The 24,189-nt window shown below is 51.1% G+C and overlaps 1 protein-coding gene across 4 annotated transcripts in view; it reads right to left on the reverse strand.

Annotated features, from left to right (window-relative positions):
- Window positions 1-24,189, reverse strand: part of Eva1c (eva-1 homolog C) — a 65,862-nt gene that overhangs the window by 32,820 nt on the left and 8,853 nt on the right. For 3 of the 4 annotated variants that reach the window (XM_040750514.1, XM_040750513.1, XM_040750512.1), the window contains exon 2: window positions 2,479-2,675. The exons of the other annotated variant lie outside the window; for it this stretch is intronic. In XM_040750514.1, coding sequence (XP_040606448.1) covers window positions 2,479-2,675 — 197 coding nt within the window. The remainder of the gene's footprint in view (window positions 1-2,478; window positions 2,676-24,189) is intronic. 4 annotated transcript variants of the gene reach the window in all.

The raw sequence follows: 24,189 nt of genomic DNA on the forward strand, positions 1-24,189 counted from the left end.
TGGTGATTACTGTCTGTCTGTCTGTCTGTCTGTCTGTCTGTCTCTGTCTCTCTGTCTCTATCTCTGTCTCTGTCTCTGTCTCTCTCTCTCTCTCTCTGTCTCTCTCTCTCCCTCCCTCTCTCTCTCTCTGGAAGCTTGTGGAACACCACTCTGGCCTATGGCTGGCAGAGAAAACTCTACACAGAGTAAACTCAGGTGCTGGCCTTGGTTCTGATGAAAGAGAGACAGAGACCAAAAGAGAGAAAGTTCCCAAGAGTCTACTCTTACTTTAGGACTGCCTGCCATGCAGATCTTTTATTTTATTCTGAGTTACCGTGCTCTTATAACAGCTCAGGGAATATTTATTTCCATGAAGGATGTTGGTCCTACCATGTCACCTACCCTGCCATGTGGATCTGTCACTCAGAAAGAATTCCCAGGGGAACCTTTACACCCGTAGCCCAGCTCTCAGATGACGGCACACACTGGCATGGCTAATGGTCTTGGTAAACCACACAGCCTCTGGGTGTTACTCTAAGGCCCTCCCATCACCTCCTCAGGGCAGGCTCAAACCATGTTACTAACAGCAGAATGCAGACAGGAGCCATGGTAGTTACCTTGGCAGATGTTAACCCATTCCTACCATAAATACTACTGCCCCTCAGGACACAGACTGACTCAGCAGCCAGTGTGGCGTGAAGTCCCAGGGGAAGGGACCTCCTGTCTGCTGAGTGACAGGGCCATGTGTAGGGATGCTTCTGGCGAGCTAACCCTCTGAGCAGCATCAGAATTGTGTTCTCAGATGCTGACATGACAGTCTAAGTGGAACTTCCTCTTCCCTCAGGGCACCAGGCTGGAGCAGGCAGGCCATTCTTTCACCAGATAGATCCGCCCTCTGGGTGCCCGCAGGCCAGCACACTTTTTATGCGCCCTGGAGGGCAGTGGAGAGCCTGGGCACCTGGATTGGGTGAGGAGGAAGTCAGGTGACCAGCAGGAGTATGACTCTTAGAGGGGGGGCCCCCGAAGGGAGAAACTGAGGCAGGGCGGGTACTCAAAGACACTACGCTTGACTTCCAAAGAGACATGTTGTTGCTCATCACAGGGTGGAAGCCATGTCAAGGGGATTCAGCCCAATGCATTCTTTTGTGCTGTTTACTAATGACATGACTACCCACACGCTATAGTTTTTTTAGACTGAAAGAAAAGTAGTGTGATCTCAGGACAGCAGCCTCCAAAGCCACAGGGAATCCCTGTCTCAAACCACCCTCCAGAAAACGTAACATGAAGAACAGAAAAATCTTTGCACCATCTAATAGTTTTGCTTCTCTGTGGGCACAAAAATAATGTACGGAAGTCTCCTTAGTCCCTCTGAAAAATTTACCTTCATCTACATATTCTATGCTGATCATAATCAAACCGACATCTACCTTGATGACAGCCACTTGGTGTAAGGAACGTGAGAGGCGTTAAAAGTCACCATAAAGCACAGGCCAGCGATATGGTAATGTTGGCCAGGTAGCTGACATGACAGATTATAGATTGCTTGGATAGGGTTGGCTATAGTGGCGCAGGCCCGTAATCCCAGCCTCTGCACACAGACAGCAGGACGGAAGGTTCATGTCTACCTGGGCTGCAAAGCAAGCCCAAAGCTAGCCAGGGAAACTGAGGAAGACACCGTCTCAAAAGTGAAAAGGGCTGAGACTATAGCTTGCCCAGTGGCATGCTGCTTGCCCGGCATGCAGGAGGCCCTAGGTTCAGCCAATCCCCAGTAATGGAAAAGCCTGCGTGTATAACTGACAACCTCAGTCTAAACCCACCAGTGATTTGACCTCTGTATGTGCCAACTTTCCCCAAGTGTGCCCAAGGAGAGAGAAGAAGGTAGGGGGGAGGAGAGTGGGGAGGAAAGAGGAAGAGAGAGGAAGAGGAAGAGAAGAGGAAGAGGAGGAGGGGAGGAAGAGGAGGGGGGAGGAAGAAGTTGTACTATTCAGAAGTTGCCAATACCACCCAAAATATCTCTAATGAGAACACGATGGTTGTCTACAGGCAGGGAACAAAGCCACGGGACATGGAAGACAACAGTTGCTAAGTCTCTCGGGCTCTGGTCTAAGAAGTCCACCGTGACTGCCATGGCTGGCATCAGAGTCACAGGGTTCCCCCTGGGGCATTTATCAGTCCAACACAGCTGCTCTGCTTCACCACAGCGGAGTGTGCCTGTGGCTCACTCCACATGGAAGAGTACTGAGGGAATGAATGCTTCATCTCTTAGCGGTTCCGTTTGTACCGCGTGGCAGAGACCTTTGAGAGGCAAGAAATACTCACCGATAAAAATTAGTGATGCCACAGCAATTGGGGGTTTTCACAGGATTTTGCTTTGAATGGACCACAGAACCACACGTAAATGAACACGGAAAAAGAGCGGGGAAGAGAGGGAAAGGGAGAGAGAGGAAAGAGAGGGAAAAAGTACTTCGTGATTTTTATCACGTCCACGAAAGGCAATACCTGCAAAGTGGTGGGCGCCACACAGGTCAAGTTGTCTTCCCTCTGGGAGGTGGGCTCCTGGGAACTACACATTTGGTAATCTTGCCCATAAAATGCCGACTGGACACTTATTGTAGAATGCCGAGGGCACTGTAGATTCAAATAGTCCCCGTCACAGGCATAGGCGGTGTGGTTTTGCAGGAGTTTGGTTAAGTAACCTGGAAAATATTCAGCTGGGTTACGGGAGCGCCAGGAAGCCCCCCCTTCCCATTCCTGCTTAGATTCTGGAGCAAGGAGATGCTGGCATCCCTGAGGCAGGGCCAGCTGGGTTAGGAAGGTGAGGGGTGCAGCTTCTGAGGCAGATCTGAGGCAGGTGACCAGTGAGGTCACGGGGGCAGTGGGGCCAGATGCTGGCTTTCCTGTGTGAACCAGGTTCCTTGGTCCCTGATCGCCTGGTGCTCCATCCCTCCAGGCAGCACACTAAGGGATTGGCCATGAGCCCAAGGAATCCGGGAGAGCTTCTGCAAAGCAGGGACTCTGCTGAGTGGGTGTCCCTGGGCATGTGGACACCCGTTCCGAGGAAGAATTGACTTTTCTGGTCTCCGGGACTTCCTGAAGTAAGAGGTGCCAATCCAACTTCAGGAAGCCACTCCTGGGCCTGCCTCACCCCAGAGAGGGAAGCAGCGGGGAGGGCTCCCTGCATAGGGTAAGGCTTGCCTGGAAGATGCTGGGGGAGGGGGCTTAAGGTGGGGGGAGGGGTGACCAAGGTGGTGGGGGAGGGCGCTAAGGCGGATCTTTGTTGTGGACTGAGTAGTGAGTGTGTCTTCAGATTCCTATTGTGCCTCATGAAGTTACTTCGTTTGAAAACAGGAGTGCAGGCAGAATTAGTTGAAGGGAAGGCATACTGAACTGGGGAGACTCCTCAATGCCGTGTGATTAGCATCCCCACCAGGAAAAAAGAAAGAAGACAGAAGACAGTGATGTGAAGACCACCAAGGCCAGCAAGCCACCAGTGGAAACCGAGGGGTGCAGGGAAGGCCTTAGAGGGCTCTGCTTATGCCTGGACGTCAGACCTCTGGGACTACAGGAGTAGCATTTCTGACGTACACAGCCACCCCGTCTGGAAATCGTCCCAGGAGCCACATGCCGGTCTCTGCACCCCAGCCTCCCCAATACTTCTCAAGCAGTTATAAGAGCCAGGCTGGACCAGGGCTCTGAGAAGGTCTGAGGACCCGTAGGCTGGCAGGTCTAGAGCATGGGCCAGTTCTCAGAAATGAGGAAGTAAGTTCTGGCCAGAATGTATATTTCTCTTCCTCCTTCTCACACCTCATGAGGTCAACAGCAGGGCTGCCGGGAGCAGAGTCAGGGACTTTTTGTTGAGGTGTGTGTGGGATGCGCTGGGCAGACGTTAGGGGAAGGAGGGCAGTCCCAGAAGTGTTTGATTCCCACACAGACGATCCACGCCTATGTGAGTCCCGTCCCGGTTTCAAAATCCCTCAGAAGTATAATTCCTGACGGAAGGTACCTGGGCTTTCTGGAAGCTCACAGGCAAAGAAGTGAGGTAGTTTGGCCTAGAGTCACCCCCTTCATACATGAGTGCTCTGAGGAAGGCTGCCTTCAAGCCATGAGCCCAAATAAACTCTTCTTCCTTGAGTTGATCGGTGGCCACAGCAATAAAGAAACTCACAGAGGCGTATGTGCGCATGTTCTCTCTGTTTCTCTCTCTCTCTCTCTCTCTCTCTCTCTCTCCCTCTCTCTCTGTCTCTCTCTCCCTCCCTCTGTGTGTGTGTGCATATGCAACGCACATGTATGAGTGCATGTATGTGTGCTCACATGTACATGGAGGCCAGAAATCAACCTCTGTTGTCTTCTCTCTCTCTTTCTGTGTATGTGTGTGTACATGCATGTGTATGAGTGCATGTACATGTATGCATGTGTGCTCACATGTACATGGAGGCCAGAAATCAACCTCTGCTGTCTTCTGTGTGTGTGTGTATGTACATGCATGTGTATGAATGCATGTACATGTATGCATGTGTGCTCACATGTACATGGAGGTCAGAAATCTCCTCTTGGGTGCTGTCCTTTTTTTTTTTTCACTGAGAAAAGGGCCTCCATGGCCCACAGCTCTCCAAGTTAGCTAGTCTAGTGAGATGTCCAGGCGATCTGCCTGTCTCCATCTCTCCGTCACTGGAATTACAAGGGGTCTCTACCACGCCTGCTCAGAATTTCTTCATGTGGGTTCTGGGAATCACGCATGCACTTACTGCCTGTGTCAGGTAGGGTTTCTGTTGCTGTGAGGAGACACCATGGCGACTCTTACAGAGGAAAGCATTTCATTGGGGTGGCTCACAGTTTCAGACGTTCAGTCCATTGTCATCATGGCGGGACATGGTGGCGTGCAGGCAGACACAGCGCTGGAGAATCCTACATCTTGACTTGAAGGCAACAGGAAGTGGTCTGTCTCACTGGGAGTGGTTTGTGCATGAGACTCAAAGCCTGCCTCCACAGTGACACACTTCCTTCAACAAGGCCACACCCTCTCCAACAAAGCCACACCTCCTAATAGTGCCACTGGGTGCTCTTATAGGGACCAATTGAATTCACACTACCACCCTGGTTGAGGTAGCTTTCAGCTCCTCTGCTGTTTTGAGACCCTGAGTTTGTGCCAATTTGGTCTCTACACGTGACTGTCGGGATGACCTGGTTCACATGAGACACAGAATTATAGATTCAAGAACCGTTTTTAAGGAAACATTTTTTTAAAAAAATATGTTTGGATTAAAGTCAGGAGAAGCCTATGCATGTATGTATTTGTATATATCAATGTATATCAAATGAGTTCTAGATCATGTGTAAGTTATATTTCTCACTATGAGTTGTGGCCAACAAATTTTAAAGGGAATATTGACAAGAGACTGCTTGAAATGAGGGCGCGTGGGTCCCAGTGTTGATACAGTAAAGGAAATGAGCGCAGGAGAGGGATATAATCCAGGCAGTTGAGATCCTGCCGAGAAGGACGGAAGCTCAGAGGGCAATCACACCCGTGAGCGGAGAAGTCCTTTGAGAGCAGAGCGATGAAATGTCCCAGAAGGGACAAGAATAGGGCTCAGTGTGCACAGGTACTTGCCACCAACCCTGACAACCTGAGTTCAAGTCCTGGGACCCACATAGTGGAAGGAGAAAACCAATTCCACAGCTTGTCCTCTGATTTCCACAAAGGCCAAAGCAAAAATGCACCCACACAGGTACACACACACACACACACACAGAGGTACACACACAAGTACACACACACACATACAGAGGTACACACACAGAGGTACACATGCAGGTACACACACACAGGTATGCACACACACAGGTATGCACACACATATACACACACACAGGTACCACACACACACAGGTACACACACACACACACAGGTACATGCACACCCACACAGGTACACACACACATACACAGGTACATGTGCACACACACAGGTACATGCTTACACAGGTACACACACACACACAGGTACCACACATACACACAGAGGTACACACACACACACACAGGTACATGCACACCCACACAGGTACATGCTTACACAGGTACACACACACACACACACACACACACACACTGGAGAAATGCAATGCTAATAGAAAAAGAAATATCCTTGAGCAGCCACAGAAGAGAAACAGAAGATGATGTTTCTGTACTATTCTGGGGATCTCCTGTGCACCAAGCACACCTCAAAAGAAAGCGTAGTAGGGCAGCAGCTGCCAAGGCTGTCCCTGAGGGCATCGCTTCTCTGGGGTGGGGGCGAGCCCACTCTTTCCAGTGTGCTGGTCGCCACTCCTAGCCCCCAACGCCCTGCTGGTTCCAAAGACAGTGTTGTCTAAGCATCCGTAACCCCTCCCCCCGACCCCCACCGTTGGTTGTGAGCTCTCTCTGGGCCATACTGGATGAGTCAGATGCTTAGGCAGGAATTTCACAATCTAACCCTGTTTACCATCTCGGGATAAGACCGAAGCCAACTGTTCAGTTTTGGTTCTTGAGACAATTCCTCAAGTAGCCCAGGCTGGCCACACAGATGTTGAATTCCTGATGCAAGTGCCCATCACAGCGGGCTGCCGAAATGAATGACTGCTTGTTTTGATCATTTTATTTGATTATTTTTTTTGTGTTGTGACAGGGCCTCTTACACCGTGTCCCAGCAGCCTGCCCCATAATCTACCACATTGCCCGGGCTGACCTGGAATTCATGGCAATTCTCCTGCCTCAGTTACCCAAAGCTTGGGTTTATGTGTGTGAGGCACAAAGCCCAGCATGAGCAGGCTGCATGTGCTTCTTGGAAATCTGTCTCAAAGTCCAGTGTTACCTGAGACACTGTGCTGGTCAAACTGCTGGGCAATCGTGAGGTGGGTAAAGACCTTCCTGTCAGCTCAGGTGCCGGGACACATCCTGTGGTTATGCCCATGTTCTCTTCCCTGGCAAGTGGCCACACTCAATTGTCAGAACTCCAGGATCTTCCCAGCCCACATCTTCCTCAAAAGAACATCAAACGGCTGGGCCTGGGGAGAGCTCAGAGGAGACTAGATGATGCATTTTTATGTTTTCCTTTTATAAATAAAGATGAGGAGCTTGCGGAAGAATGGGTCCCTAAAGAGCAGTGGGAGCTGGGAGCTGCCTTCCATCTTTGGAAAGATGCAGAGGAAAGAGATAAGATGGCTCAGGCAGTAAACATGCCCACCCTAACGCCTAACGACCCCAGTTCCGTGCCCAGGGCCCACGCGGTGGCGACTACCAACTCTTCCGCGCTGTCCTCTGAGGCCCACGTAAGTGCCCCAGCCCCTGTGTGCCCCTCACCCACAAGGAAATAAATGCGATACAATGTTTCAAGCGGGGGTTTGAAGAAGTCGGGACTAAATTACGGAAAGCCATTCTCGAGAGCACGCTCATCACACTGACAGCGAAACTCACCACAATACAAACAGTGCAGCGACCAGAGACCAGAACCGTGAAAAATGGCTGGTTTCTAGAGAAACACAAGTGTCCCTCGACAGCAGCAGGTGTTACATAGGGTGAGAAGGAAATCTCACGTCTAACCGGCATGGTTGCAGAGTCCCATAAGGCTGCAGGATGCTCGGGAACAAGCCAGTGAAGGTGGGAGGCAGGCAGAGGATTAGGGCAAGTCCAAGGTTCAATTGGTGCTCGACTCTGAGGCTGTCTTAGCTAAGGCTCCTATTGCTGTGAAGAGACACCACGACCACGGCAACTCTTATGAGGGAAAACATCTAATTGGGGGCTGGCTTACAGTTCAGAGGTTCAGTCCATTATCGTCATGGCGGGGAGCGTGGCGGCATGCAGAGAGACGTGGTGCTGGCTACATCCTGATCATAAGGTAACAGGAAGTGGACTGAGACACTTCCTGTATCTTGAGCATACGTGTGACCTCAAAGCCCACCCTGCAGTGACACAGCTGCTCCAACAAGGCCACACCTCTCATTAGAGCCTCGCCCTTTGGGGGCCGTTTCCTTTCAAACCACCACAGATGCTCACCTCTCAAGACTGATGCCCCAGGATTTGTTGTGAGAATCAAGTGATACAGTGGGCATACGCATCCAGTATTTACCATAAGCTGCCGTACAACTCTGAGGTGTCACTGTTAGCATCCGTCTTGAAGAACACTAATTAAGATGGCGTTCCCATTGGTGGGATGCAGAACAGCCTCTCTCCCCATGCATCTCTGCTTACCCCTCTGGTCTTCGGACAACTCAGAGATAAGCAGCCAGCCCACTGGCTGCTCTCACGGTTCAGAGTCACCGTGGCCGCTGCTGAGTCAGACGCCCTCCCTCTGTTCTCCCTCTGCTTCCTACTTCCCCCTTCTCGCCAGCAGCCTTTACGTCTAAATGCTCCTAACTGTTGGGCTTTCCTTTCTGTTGCTATGGTAAAAAATTAATCTAATTTTTAAAAAGAAAGAGGAGGAGGAGAAGAGGAAGAGGAGGAGGAAGTGGAGGAGGAGAAGGGGAAGAGGAAGAGGAGGAGGAGGAGGAGGAGGAAGAGGAAGAAGAAGAAGAAGAAGAAGAAGAAGAAGAAGAAGAAGAAGAAGAAGAAGAAGAAGAAGAAGAAGAAGAAGAAGAAGAAGAAGAAGAAGAAGAAGAAGAAGCAGCCACCGCCTTGGGGAGAAAGGATTTATTTCAGCTTGCGGTTCCAGGTTGCTGTCCCTTACCTGCAGAGACAGGAAGCAGGAGCGCGAAGCCGCGGGTCACCTGGCATCTACAGTCTGCATAAAGCCTGCGTAGGCACTCAGCAGCTTGTCTCTACTCCTCTAGTCCAGGGCCCCCACTCTCAGCTGGATCTTCCCCAGTAGTTAATGTCATCAAGACAAACCCCACACAAGCTCACAGAGGGACCTGACCAGACAGTCCCTCACTAGGACTCTCCTCCCAGGTGTGCTGGCTGGCTTTGTCATCTGAGAGGAGGGAGCCTCAGCTGAGAAAAACACCTCCATGAGATCCAGCTGTAGGGCATGTTCTTAACTAGTGATTCATGCGGGAGGGACCAGCCTATTGTGGGCGGGGCCATCCCTGGGCTGGTGGTCCTGGGATCTGTAAGAAAGCAGGCTGAGCAAGCCACGAAGAGCAGGTCAGTAAGCAGCTCCCTCCGCGGCCTCTGCATCAGCTCCTGCCTCCAGGTGCCTGCCCTGCTTGAGTTCCTGCCCAGACGTCCTCCATGACGGACTCCAATGTGGAAGTGAGTGTAAGTTTCCTCCCCAGCTCGTTCTGGATGTTTCATCACAGCAACAGAAGGCCTAACAAGGACACCAGGTGACTCCAGATTGTGCAAACTAACAATGAAAAATGAGCCTCACACGCATAATATATTGGAAGAGACCAAACAGGCTATCAATTCTTCTTCCCTCTATCTCTTTTGAGGCCAGAGATTCTCCTGAGTTTTCCCAGGGCTAAGGCTGCCCGAGTCACTCTGTGTGCAAAATCCATCAGCCATCGGCCCCACACCCAGGTGCTGAAGTCCCCGAATCACCAGAGGACAATTTCACAACTGTTCGGGAAAGAGAATGGAATTCAATTGTCCTAGCCTTGCCCTCCTCTTTAAGAAAACAATTGAAGTGGCACCCTCCTCAACTGAATGCTTCTGATAAGAGACCACACCCTCCACCCCCACACGCCTGAGGTGTCCCCGAATGACTGAAAAAGGTGGTTTTCTTTCATGTTTGTTGGATGTGTCTAGAGCCCTGAGTTGGCGTTCTTATGGGTGTTAGAAGTCCCCACCCCCCCCCAAAAGCAGGCAGAGTTTCCCTCACAGCTGCATGCAGGTGGTAAGAAGGCTGGGCAGAGCATCATATTCAGTGACTGAGGGTGTCCACTTCATTCCCTGGGGAGAGCATGAGGGCTATGGTTTATACAGGGTTTGTAGGTGTGTGTCACCCATGGGTTCGGGTGGAAACTTAATTACTATCTGGAGGGATTAAGAGGTTAGACGCCTGATCAGACTACAGTGTTCAGAGGCTGGTAGCCGAGCTTGGGGAATGTCATCAGAGACGGAAAGCAAAAAGAGATTTGCTATCAAGAGGGACCCAAAGAGGGGAGGAGCAACCAACACCCTAGACGGACTGCTTTCAGGCTTAGGATGGACTCAGGACTACAGCGTCTTGGGGACGAGGAGAGGTTCAGCTTCGCAAGGGAACAATGACGTGGGTCATTTGCCTCCAGTTTTAGTATGCTGAGAAGATGCACACACACACACACACACACAGAGAGAGAGAGAGAGACAGAGAGAGAGACAGAGAGAGACAGAGAGAGACAGAGAGAGACAGAGAGAGAGAGACAGAGAGAGACAGAGAGAGACAGAGAGAGAGAGAGAGAGAGGAGCTTTGCAAATGCCTGATGTCCAGTCCTCAGGCACCCTTCCTCAACACAACTATTCCCTTTGACAATAAAACTGCTTGGTTGTCTTAAAGCCAAACAATCCTATTGCCAAAGGCATAAAACATAAACTTTCCCCATATGCTATTCAATCGCACTCAAGATCAAGTATTCCCAAATGTCTCAATATGGAAAAAATAACCCCAGCAATCACTGGCTTTCACATGCTGGGAACTCTTCATTCTGTGGCTTTCCTGCCGTAAGCCACGCGTGATTCGCATCGCCGAGGGGGCGCCGTGCCTCATTCAGCTGCACCGACCTCCTTCACGCGCTTCCCCAGATGTGAAGGTTCTTATCCTTCCATCGTTTTCTCCTTCCGTCTCTCTGGACCCTGACTTACTGAGCCCTAGACTTCCCGCTATACAGTCACATGTGTCTCAACCAGATGTCCTCTTCGTGGACACCCACACATACACGATTATGCATCGCTTTAAAATCGGGATGCAGGCTGGAGAGGCGGCTCATCTTAAGAGCACGTAGAGGATTCGAGTTCCGTTCCCAGCACCCAGCAGGGTGGCCCCACACTGCCTCTGGCCCAGCCCCAGGGGCTCCGGTGCCCTCTTCGAACCCCTCAGGCCCCGGCGCCAGATGTGCATACACCCACCCTACCCTCCACACATACACACAAGTCAAATCTTCTTTAAAGTAAAGCCTCTCCACAAGCAGGGACACATCCTGAGAGTTATGCCATTTGGCAATTTTGGAGTTACCCAGACATCACAGAGTATACTTATACACACCTAGGCTGTGTTAGAAGGTTACAGAACCAAGTCATACCAGCGGGCCATTGTTGACTGACGTCGCTGTGCAAAATGTGACTGTGTTCACCTGTGTAGAGTTCAGACCCTTATGTTAGTACCTCCCCAACTCTGCCATAATTACTACTGCACGTGGTCAGTGTTAGCCGCCGCCACAGCTCTGCTGTAATTACTACTGGGGACATACGGTCAGTTTTTCCCCCTTTGGAATGCTTTTGTTTTATCTATGGCTGTATCTGTAGTACCTAGAAGTGTGCGTGTGTGTGTGTGTGTGTGTGTGTGTGTGTGTGTGTGTGTGTGTAAATTACTTCTGAATGAGAGTGAGGGAGCAGGTGAGGAAGACTAGCAGGGCCAGAGCTGGGTGAGCAGCAGGCTGTGAGTCTCAGAGCTGTGTGAGTGGCAGGCTGTGAGTCCTCAGAGCTGTGTGAGCGGCAGGCTGTGAGTCTCAGAGCTGTGTGAGGGCAGGCTGTGAGTCCTCGTGAGCCTCAGTACTAGCAGATTTCTCTCTACAGCATGCTGCATGTATGTCTGGTGTGTACAGGAGAATGGTTCCAGAAAGGTCTGCATATACCAAAGTCTTCAGACCTCAGGCTCCTCACACAAAACCGCAGGCGACTGTGGAGAGAGGGGAAGACTGGCCATAGCTTCTATGGTCAGAGCCCCAGCGTGAGTTTAAAGCCGGTGAGTTAGAAGGACATAGCAAAACCCTGTCTCCACAGCCAAACCGACAAACAAAAACACATAATGTCTTCATGTAAGCCATGCTGTGTTCTATGTGAACCCGTCTTCGTGTAAGCCATGCAGTGTATCTATGTGAACCCATCTCTTGATCCCTCGGGACACCGACTATAATGCATAACTAAAATGCCTTATATGTGGCTTTTCACTGTGTTACTTAGGAGGTGCCAAACATGCTCAGTGTGCACACAGGTTTGTTGCTGTTTTGTTTTTGTTTTGTCTCTTCAACCTAGTATCATTTGAACCCAAAGACACAGGAACCATGAATCCAGCTGAAAGGCTATGAGTTGCAGGGGAGAGGATACGAATCAATCAATTAAATTATTGCCCCAAACAATTGCCCTGCCTGTTCTGTTAGTCTGAAATGAACATCTTTAGATTACACTCACTATTTGATTCCAAACAGGTCTGGTAGGAGGCCATCTGTGCCACTCCAACCAAAGGCTTCAGTCCCTAGAAAATGAACACTTTGTTTTGTGACCAGGTACCAACCCCAGAAAGTTATTCAGTGAGCACCATCTGGGTTAGATTAGTTTAAGAGAAACTGGATCAATCCCTGAGTTCCCCCCAGCATCTAAACAAAACACTTTTTCTTTTCTTCAGGATGCAGAGTAATCCCCAAACTACAGAGCCGCTTGGCGGGGGAAGCCGGGTTTGCAGAGCACTTGATAACTTAATGCAACTTTTACCAGCACTTAAAACTCAGATATGAAATCTACCTTGATCATTTTCTGCTTGGGCTTGGCCAAATCTGCCTTACTTTCCCTGTGTTCAACAAAAGGCTCTCAGAAACCAGGCTCAGGGTCACCGACCAATCAGCAGAACCCGCAGGGCCCTAATACCCAGACACGGGGACAGGAAGATGCAGTCTCCACACCCACTCACTCCCTTAAACAGCCCTCAGTTCTGAGAGCTCCCTTCTGCCCACCCTCAGCATGGGTAAGACGATCAAGGCAGAAAGGAAGACTTAAGGGCATGTACTTAGTGCTTCATCCAGTTAATTGGGAAACTGTACAGTAATCTCACGTCTCATGTAAGTGAAGGCATTTCTTTTTCCTCTTTGCACGTTGGGGGTGACGGCATTTAGACAGCAGGATTAACAGCCTTGGAGAGCTACTCTGAGGATACTATGTAGATGCAGACAGCAGGGCAGGTTCCTGGAGCTCCTGACCTAACAGGTGGCGTTCCTAAGCAGATCACAGAACCCAAAGCCCATGACCCCTAAGGCTTGAATCTGATCTAGCCATGTCATCTGGAAGATGGGACCTCAGTACAACTTAGACTGTTGGCTCTGTCTAACACAGCCACCGCTGGGCTCAAGGGAAGGCTTGGGCAGACCATCCAGCCTTTGGTTCTTTGGCTTCATCCTAGAACCTGGGTAAAACCCACTGCATTCCTCCCCCCACCCTCCCCCTTGTGTTTCATAGACACCGGGAGGCTGGACGGGTAGTCAGCAAATGAAAAGAAATACGGGCGCCTGCACAGTAATTAGGCCGGGCTGGCCTCGAGCTCTGTATTCATCCTTAATTGATTCCCTGGCACACACACACACCGGAGCTGGCTTAACCTCCTCCAGCAGCCAGCTCTGGGGCAGGGAGTGGCCCCGGAGCCCTATACGTCCCTCATCTCGCTTGGAGCCCAGCTCCCTTGGCTGACCTCATCTACGCTACTGTTCTCCACCTGTTGCCTAGCTGTGTGAGCGACCAATACCCCTGCCACGTCGGCTCTGTCCACCACCGTCGGGCGGGGGATTCGGTTTCAAGTCTTGGTTCCTGGGCACCTTCAGGCTGGATAAGTTGGACACCAGACCTGTTTGCCGATGCACATCCCAGGGAGCCCCACTGTTTGTGGATTTGGCATTGGCAAACTTGCCCACTCACTCAATTTTCCCAGGGGTTTTCTGGACATAGGAAGAGAGGCGGCAACTTTGACCTTTCTGATGCCCAATTCCCAGATGGTGTCAACAAGGCCATGCTGCCTTCCTATCAGACAAACAGTGGAGTGACCGACAGAGACTGCAGGTCCAAGGAGCCTCACGTAGACAAGGCTTCTGATGAATTCTGGCATCTGGTCCAGCCTCTGCCCAGCTTGAAAGGGCTCTCACTTAGGCCCAGGAGCAGGATTTCTGAATAGGAATCACTGATCACCTCTCACTGCCCTTAAAAATGACTGTTTCAATGGCATGCTCAGGGCTATCTCCAGCGCTCAGCAGAGGAAGAGAGACAGAAAGCGGAGTAGGGGCCATGTCCATGCACAAGTCCATCAAGCTGAAAGGGAGGAAACTTTATTGAAGACTGAAGGGACAGCTTGGTGAGCAAAGTGCTTGTCTCACAAACGTGAGTGCTTGAGTGCGAGCCTCAGAGCCCACATAAAGAAGCCAGGCAGGACAGCATGCACATGTGTTCCCAGCACTGGGGTGTCAGAGACGGGTGTATCCCTGGGGCTCTCTGACCAGCCAGCCTAATCTACTCGGTGAGCTCCAGGAAGAGGCAGGTGGATTTCTGTAGGTTCAAGGCCAGCCTGGTCTACATAGTGAAACTGTGTGTGTGTGTGTCTATGACAAAATAAAATACAAATAGTCCCTTTTCTCTGGTTTAGGAGTGTGGAGTTTACATTTTAATTTTGCACTGTGTCCCATGGCTGTTCCTGAGTGTAAAGATAGCAATTCAGCTCTAGAATCAGGAGGGGATGGTGAGGACCTGGGCATGAGAGAGAGAGAGAGAGAGAGAGAGAGAGAGAGAGAGAGAGAGAGAGAGAGAGAGAGAGAGAGAGAGAGAGACTTCAGACAGGGTGGCTGCCAGTTTAAGCTGGTGATATCATCTGCTTTGCGATTCTTTGCTGCCTAGGCTGAGGCTGTGGGATGTTCCATGGGGTCCCAGGTCACAAGCCCTGAGATGGATGATGAAACAGGGGTCCACACGTCACCGGTATGTTAGTGATGGCTGAGCCTGGGGATGGCTACTGTGAGCACTTGGGTAGGGACACTTAGGAAGGCAAAAGTGATGACCGTAAAGAAGGCTCCGGCGAAGGAAAGTGCAGGGGGCAGGGGTGACAGGAGGAATGTGGAGGAATAAGATGACAGCAGAGGCAGATAAGGGAGCATTACCAAGCTGACCAGAATCACGTGACCGCAACCAAACTGTTCAAGCTTCCCCCCACAGATGTCGGTAATCAAATAAGAACGGCATGTATCTTAGTGGGTCGGAGATAGAATGAGCAGCTATATGCAAGTGCTCAGACCTCTGCAGTTTTAAATCCCCCCTCCAGATGACTGCTGTAAAGAGGTACCAGAAACAGGGTGGCTTAGGACATTAGGAACCAATTCTTTCTCACTTCCAAAGACCAGAAGTCCAAGACAGTGTTTTGGGACCACAGTTCTTTTGAAGGCTCTAGGGAAGGGTCAGTTCTGGGCCTCTCTTCCACCTACTGGAAGGCTCTTGGTTCATGGTACTATAATTCCAACCTTCCCACGGCATGTGTGTCTGTGTCCAAGTTTCCCCTTGTGTGAGGGCATCAGTCGTGAGGAAGGCACAGCCGGTGACCTCATTCTAACTTGATCACCTTTGCCAAGGCTCCATCTCCAAATAAGGCCGTACTCTGCTGTCCCGGGGCTTAGGAGCCCATGGCTCTTTGTAGAGGCAGGGTTCAGTGCCTGACGGCTTCCCTGCCCACCTCAGCTCTGTGGAAGGTTCCTCTTTGTTGCTGCTACCCGCCCCCCATGGCTCTCTTCACAGGTGTGTGGGAGAGTCAAGCAAAGGACAGCCTGAGGCCAGGAGCCCTGATCTGTTGTGGTCACAATCTTGCAACAGCCAGTGTTTTCCCAGGAGCACCTGGGACCCAGGTGAAGTAAGACGAGGAAGCACCAAGAGGAGAGAAACACACTCCGGTGAGCTGCGGAAGACAGCTACAGGCTGACACACCACAGCAATGTGCAGAGAAGGAGATGGATGGCTCACGGCCCCGTGTCCTCCTCCACTGCCTCTCGGGGCCAGCAGGAGGCCTGAGATGGCACGTGTGCAGAATCAAACAGCACCTTCCTCAGCCTGTGCCGGCACGTGGCTCCGCACACAGAGGAGAGCTGAGGTCTGTCAGTTACTCTTCAAAGTCAGTCTGCACTGTGCGTGACCCTCTTCGCCTCCTGTCGGCAAGTTCAAGGGCTCTTGGAAGCCATGAGCCCGCATTTGACCTGGGGCTGAGCAATAGGTGGTAACAAGCCCATTTACCAGATGTGCCCATTTGGACTGCGCCTTAACTTCCCTGGGGCTAAACCGGAAGGAAGCCATCATTCTCGGAGGATAAGGTGGGTGGGGCTGTGAGGTGAGTCCAGGCTTAGAAAGAGGGAGCTGCTGTGTTCTGATGGGGACTGGAGACATTTAAAGTGAGGGATTGACGTGACCGGCCATGACAGGCTAACATGTGCTTGCATGACCTTGCCGTTCCTGTCCTGGTCACTAAGGTCAGATGCCCTCCTGGTGGCAAGGAACCAATCAGAAGTTAGCTGGCTGTGCTGTGCTTTACGGCTCTGGGTATGCTTTACAGACAGTGCACAACAGTGACCTGCAGAACATAGCAACCACCCTGGGAGGGCCTATGGGCCATAACAACCAGTTGACCAATCAACACAGGGCGGGTCACCCAAACCTGGAAGTACACCAACCCTGAGACTGTTTCCTACCCCTAGACACTCCCCTTATGCTGGCTACCCTTTAAGATCCCTGCCTCGAGGATCTTGGGGTCTTTCTCCAGCCATCTGCCATGGTGGCCGGGGTGAAGGGCCTGAGCTAGTGGGGTTAGCTCGTTAAACACCTACAATAAAAGACTCTTTGCTTTTGCATCGAGATGGGCCTCTTGGTGATTTGGGGGTTCAGGATTTGGGCAGAGCAGGATGAGGAGCTGGCTGAGGCTGAAGGGCTTGTCACTCAAGCATGAGGACCTGAGTTTGTTCTCTAGAACCCACATGAAACACTGGAGTAGCCAGTCAAGCGGCGTGTGGGTACAATTCCATCCAGCATTGGGGAAGCAGAGGCAGAAGGCTCTGTGGCCAGGCATCCTAAAAACTAAATTGGCAAGCCTTGGGTCCCAGTGAAAGAAACTGTCTCAAAAAACAAAGTGGACGTCTCTTGAGGAACAGTGTCCAAAGTTGGCCTCTGGCCGCCACATATACAAGCGTGCATAATGACCAAATTAAGTAATAAGTCATTTACAGTAAGCAGAGAACTCTGTGGGTACGGTACAGCCCTGAGCAGAGCCACAGAATCAAAGGCTGACTCCTTTGCCCTCTCTCCCCCAGCCCAAAGCTTCAGGTTCTGGAACTTTCTTCACATCTTGACTTCTTTAAATCTTACCTATTCTAAATCAAGACTGTTCCAGACAAGTGAGAATCTGAGGCCAAATAGCTGGGGATGCTTCTTGGGCCTACAACCCTCATCAAACACTGTTCCCTTCAGGGTGATAGGGAATCAGTAGCTATCACTACGTGGGACTCCAGGGGACACTGGCAAAAGCCAGGGCGAAGAAAGATAAAGACCATTCTTGCTTAAAATTAGACTAAAGAGACACCGGGTCTGGAGCCAGAGCGATGGCTCAATGCCGGGGAAGCATAGAGACCAGAGTTTGGGTCCCCAGAAGCCATGTAAAAGTCAGAGTGGTAGCACATGCCTGTGACCCCAGCCGTCCTGTGGGGAGAAGTCCTATAGTACAGACACAGAATTCCTAGGAGCTCACGAGCCAACTAGCCCGGTGTTCAGAGCCACAAACAACTAGAGAGACCCCGTAGGAAGCAAGGGCCACCATCGAGGTTACCCTCTGACCCCCACGTGTGTGCCCTGTGAATAGGCATGTACGAGAACAGGTGCACAATTCATGTTGAAATGACAGCACCATGCGTATACGGAGTTAAATGACATTCGCTGTGGACGTTCACCTCACGTCCCTTTTTCCTGCGCCTAAAGTGGCTGCTTATAATGTTTGATTTCCCATATGCAGGCTGTATTGTATTGGCCAGCTCCATTGTAACGTGTGGTTTCCTTGGCGACAGCTCTCCTGAAGTTCAGCTCTGGTGAAATGTTCAGTTGGTGATGAAATAAGCCCAGGCTTTGGCTGTTCTGTGGAATTCCCCTGTGGCTCTCAGCCCTCCCCTAACGACTCGCTCTTGCTCACGGTCCACTCAGGCGCAGAGAGAGTCAGCCAAGGCTCGATTCTCACCACTTGCTGGAATAATAATGATGATAATAATAATAGTAACAGCAGCAATCATACCGATGGGCAACCTACCATCCAGCACTGCAGTTTCGTCCCTGTGAGACTGAGTCACAAACACTTAACATTCTTTAAAGTAAGGCCATCAATTAGTACATTGGCCTGCCCGAGCCCTGCCTAAGAATTTACCTTCTCAGAGAGAGAAAAACACGTGGTAGTGAGGGGATGCGGGTGCAGAGCGAGCTTTCACCGGGTTCCTTGGCAGTGATGAGTCACATTCCAGAAAGTTCCACAAGGCCCCAGGAATCCCAGGGAACGTTGCTGGGTTGTGAGAATACTGCTGACACGTTCTAGAGACACAGGCTCCTCTCTCGTTTTTCCGTCTGCTCACATGGGAGTAAGGAAGCGAGGCATTTCTAACGGCCGGGCGTATAACCTGGGCCAGGAGGGTTGTGTGCGTCTGTTTGCAGAAACGCGCGCATCTTGTCCATGGCCTTATTTTATGTGAGAGTCGGTCCAGAGCGGCCCTTGCTGTGTGATGGGTTCTCTGTACTACGCCATGTCACATTTCCTATTGTAGAAACTAAACAAAACCCTTCTCCGGGGATATAAGCAAGTTGTTTTGCTAGGGATGTGTGGCACTGGACGGGGAACTGAAATGTGTAGACAGACTCCCCCCATTCCGAGGACAGATTGTTGGCCACACTGTGACAAGATGCCCCAGCCCGAGCGCCACCGGGTCATCGTGGTTCAGAAGGACCCAGGGGTTGAGTGTGATGTTCCATTCTTTGTACATAACAGCTAATAGCAGGAAAAGACCAAACAGAGGGAGGCCACAGATGCACTCATAAAATGTGTCTGTGTTGTTAAAAGAAAAATCACCATTCGCTATTCAAATCCAGGGAAGAAAAGGAAGGAAGGGTCGTTTGGCACTGAGTTTTCCTTGCTGGTTTTTATGACATCTGTACCCAGAAGTGAGCCCTGAATACATGAGGCGCCAGGGAAGCTCAGTGTAGTCTGAGTTTGCCTTCTCAAACGGCACAGAGGGGGAATAGAGTAAATCTGTACAAGACACACTCTGAGGACAATTGCAGCCGACCTCTGTAACCATGGATCCCACACCCGTGGGCTCAACCAACTGTGCGCTGAAAACACTTGAGGGAAAACAGGGTCTGTACTGCACATTACAGGCTGATTTTCTTGTCATTAGCTCATAAATAATACGGCGTGTCGGCTGTTTGCATGGCGTTCCATTGTACTCTATATTAAGTAATCTGGAAATGCGTGGGAGCACGCGTAGGCAGGGAACATGCTAACCCTGTGGCACCTTACAGAGGGCGCGTGAGTACCCGCGAGTCCGGGGTCTGAGGAGGTAGCTGAGAAGGAACTACACTGCATACGATATATAAAATATATACTGGATAGCACTCAAATGTGTTTTTCTTTTTATTCAGTAAGCCACACTCGTCGAAAAGGCACCCTAATCTTCGCCTAAGGACAGGATGCCTTTTTTATTAAAAGGGAATCACAAGAAGAGATGCTTCAGCGTCAACACGAGTTGGCTCTGAAAGCTTAAGCTTCAGGGCCCCTGAATGAGCAGGAACGAGAAAATGAGCAAAGCCCTCACCGTTAGACAGAGGTCTTACGTCACCCGCTTGAAAATCACATCTGAAGCAGAGTTCTTGCTATTTTCTTCTGTGCCAAGAACCATACAATAGGCCTTTTTTTTTCTTTTTGGACAAAGGTCTTTAAATGCTTGGAAATTCAGATGGACTGAGTCACGAAGCTGCTTAAATACTGCACACCCATTCCTGCCAGTGCCCCTACTCGCTCTCCTGGAAACAATAGCAGATTTTCCGCATCTGAGAGGAGGAAACGCTTTGAGTAGCGTTGTGACTTGTCTACCAACGAGGTGACAGGAGCGAGCATGGTCTGGAAGTGGGAAGCATCCTGAGGTCTTGCAGCCTCTGGGTGGGAGGTGGTGGTGGGCTCACCTCTCCTCGGGGCGGGGACCTCACTCAGCTCCAGGCCACACGAGGTCCACATGTGTCCTAGGGAGTGTGTGACAGGCAGCAGAGGAAGACACTGCTGCTTAAAAGCGATGTGTCTGGGTGAGTGCCAGGGCTGTCTGCGTGTGGGTGTGCAGAGCTGGGTGAGGTGACCAGCAGAGGGACAGGGGGATGGCTGCTGGGAATGGGGGAGGGATCCCACAAGGAGATTCCAGGGAAAGCATTTGGTCTATAAGACTTCCTCTCCCTCTTCCCTTGTAAGATTCAGGTCAGACTGAACCCTGCATGCATGCCATTGTTTGTGAGATTTCGAGATAACCGAGGGGTGTTGTAAGCTCGTCCCTGCTCATGCTTCAAGAGAGCAGAGACATCAAGCCTGGACGCCTCTCCAGGGCAGCACTGTGACTGGTTCCAGCTGGCAGAAAACGGCTGAGCTCAAATGAGGGAAAAGAGCCCAAACTCACAAGCCAGTCCCTTAGAGGCAAGGGCATGGAGGGGAGGTAAAACCCCCGGACAGAGTGGAGAAGCACCTTAACAGAGGGGTTTGCATCACACACACACACACACACACACACACACACACACACACACACACACACACGCACGCACGCACACACGCACGCGCACACACACTTTGGAGGAAATGAAGAGTACCCTGGTCTGAGAAGACAAGCTGGGCTTTAGGACGTGAGCTGTCAGTGTCTTGGAACCCTTGGTTCCAGTGTTTCAAGGGCTGGAAAAATTACTCAGCAGACAGAGGCGCCTGAACCTCTGTCTGCTGAGTACTTGAGTTCAATCCCCAGGACCCACGCGGCAGAAAGATCGCATGAACTCTCCTCCAACCTTCTCATGCAGAGCACACACAAGTAAGTTACCGTGTGAGGACAATTGAAGTGTTTGCATTTCTCCAAGCCCCAGCAGGGTGGGAATGGGACAGGGACACCTCTGCTGGCCTGCTCCAGGTTCTTCCTCCTCAGCAAGGGGACTGGCGTTTGCCGCCTCGTGCGCTGGAAGACGATTAGCAGCATCCTCAGGTGTCCAGGCTCAGTTCCGCCAGCACCCTTCAGAATTGTAGCCTCCAGACATTGCCAAATGTTACTTAGATCAAAATCATCCTGGTTTCCATTCACCCTTCCAGGGAGCCACACTCTCCCCAGGTAGGTAGGCGCTGGACAAGGGGAGCCCTTCAGCCTCATGAGATTGGTTTATGCTTTTAAGGGGTGTACTGGTTGCTTTCCCTGCTGCTGTGGTGAGACACTATCACCAAACGCAACTTATGGAAGAAACCGTTCAGTGTGACTTCAGGCCCCAGAGAGATAAGACTCCGTTACGGCAGGGAGACGTGGCGGCAGCAGCGTGAGGTTGGGGGTTCACATCTGCAGCCACAACTCGAAGCAGAGCAGGAACTGGAAGTGAGACAAGGTTATAGACTCTCAAAGCCCGCCCCCGTGACGCACTTCCTCTAGCTAGGCAGCGGCGGCGCTTCCTAAACCTCCCCAAGCGCCACCGACTGGAACCAGGTGCTCAGAGACATGAACGTATGGGAGACATTTCTCATTTAAACCACCTGGAAGAACCATATTAACGGTGGGGCGCTGACTCAACTAAAAGGCGAAATCGGAACGGGGGGGGCCTGAACTCGCCCATGGAAGTGGAAAAACAGATCAGAGAGTCTACAAGATGCAGGGCACCTGTCCTCCTTCCAAGGCTGGGGAGGGGGCTTCGGCTCCAGCCCGACATGCCCAAGAGTCACTTTGATCATACGCTTTGGAGGAAGTGTTTAGTCATCTAAGCCTCAGAGAACGGAAAGCAGTGTTACCAGTGGCCGTCCCTGGCGTTTTCACAACCAGAGAGACCAGAAGAGACACAGGAGCCTGGACTTGCATGTGTCCCCCCCCCTCTTTTTTTTCTAAGGGAAGGGGCTGCCACATTATCTATGTTTCTTATAGTAGATCCCTCAGTGGCTGTACAAATTAGCTTTCCAGATAAGATCATTCATTCTCATTCCACTTGTCTTCTGTCCAACTGGCAAGAGTGGGGAGGGGGTGGGGGGCTCAGTGACAGGGTCTCTTGTTCCTTAGGACAGTATAATGATTTATGATTTCAAGCCTGAGAACTGTAGAAGTGGCCAAACACGAAAAGTTTCCGAAGTAAAGAGAAAGAAAGGAGCTGGGCCTGTGGCACGGTGTGAGCGCCCTTAGACGCTGAAACACTACTCTGACAGCTGTCACGGGTAAGCATCTCCCAGGCCTTTGCAGACAAAAAGGGTTATTTTATCCAGATTATTCTCCACATTGCCGGGGGAAGGGGACTCATTTGTAATCATCAAAGGAATGCTGACAGACCCGAAAAGGGATTACACTCCATTATACTCATCCGAATTCAAGATTTGTTTTGGAGATCTTTCTTCCATGTCTACCTCCCTGTTCCTCTAACCCCAAATGAGGCTATTTGTATTCATGGGACATTCGAGGCACTCATGAAATCAGACCATTCGCAAACACGGTTCAGATTCAGCAGCCCGGGGAGTTGTGAATTTCAATGCCGCCTGGTTGCCTGGACTTACGTTGCTCTGTGTTTGGAAAACTTGTCCATTGAGTTGAAACTACCAGCCCAAGCACACGTCTAACTTGTTAGTGCAGAGAAAGTTCAGTGTTGGGGCCTGAGTCCTCTAAGAGGAAGTGTGAGTCAGACACATATGAAAACGTAAAATCTGCACATGGTCATCTGCCAGCTCTGTAGGCACAATGATAAACACTTGGTTCTAGATCTGTGCTTGATTATTAGAGTCTATGGCCTGGCAATTCTATTGTGTATCCTTCAGAGTCCTCGCTTATGATTCGAATGTCCATGAATCCACTAAAACCAAGACTAGAGGAGCTCATCACAGTGGCCATTGATCGGACCTAGCATCTGATACCTGAGAGGCTTTGGAAGCCTCCTCCTCTCCCACAGAATGTCCTTGGGACTGAGGCTCGTCTGGGGAGGATATGGGGGTGTCTCAGGCTGGTAGGCAGTGGAGGAGCTCGAGCTGATCAAGAGCGCGCTGTATGAACTCAGACAAAAGAACAAGGTATCTGGGCTGGGGACAACCCAGTGGCAAGGTACCTGCCTGCCGTGCATGACGTCCAGGACTTGGAGGAAAACAAGACACCGAAAAGAACGTCACTCTTAAGACAAAGATACGCAGATCAGCATGGCGGGGCCGGGTTTTACCCCCAGGACTTGGGAGACTGAGGCAGGCAGATTTCCGGGAGGCCAGGCTAGTCTGCACAGTGAGCTCCGGACCAACAGATCTATTTTGTGGGACTTTGTCGGGGAAGAAGAAAAGGAAGGACAAAGAAGAGGAGGAGGAGGAGAGACGACACTTGTGGTTTGAATGAAAACAGCCCCCGTGGGCTCACACATTTACATGTTTAGTCCCCAGGTGACAAACTATTTGAGAAGGATTAGGAAGTGTGGTCTTGTTGGAAGAGCCACATATATATACAATGTGAGGTGGGCTTTGAGGTATCAAAAGCACATGCCCTCCCTCCCTCCATCTCCCCTTCCCTCCTCTCCCTCCCCCTCCCACTGCCTCCCTCTCCCTCTCCTTCTGCCTGCTGCCTGTGGATGGAAAGCTCTCAAGCACCATGCCACGGCTGCCTGCCACGATGCTCCCCACCGCGATGGTAATGGGCCACGATGCTCCCCACCGCGATGATAATGGGCCACGATGCTCCCCACCGCGATGGTAATGGGCCACGATGCTCCCCACCGCGATGGTAATGGGCCACGATGCTCCCCACCGTGATGATAATGGGCCACGATGCTCCCCACCGCGATGATAATGGGCCACGATGCTCCCCACCGCGATGGTAATGGGCCACGATGCTCCCCACCGCGATGGTAATGGGCCACGATGCTCCCCACCGCGATGATAATGGACCAGCCCTCTGAAACTGAGCGAGCCCCCAATCAAATGCTTCCTTCTATAGGTTGCCTTGGCTATGGTGTCTCCTCTCAGCACTGGCACAGTAACCAAGACGCCACTCTCAAGTGTGGAGACAAAGTGTGAGGGAAGTGAGTTGGAAGTTATCGTGTTTTCT

The sequence above is a fragment of the Mesocricetus auratus genome, unplaced genomic scaffold (assembly GCF_017639785.1).
Source record: "Mesocricetus auratus isolate SY011 unplaced genomic scaffold, BCM_Maur_2.0 Super-Scaffold_100008, whole genome shotgun sequence".
Classification (NCBI taxonomy): Eukaryota; Metazoa; Chordata; class Mammalia; order Rodentia; family Cricetidae; genus Mesocricetus; species Mesocricetus auratus.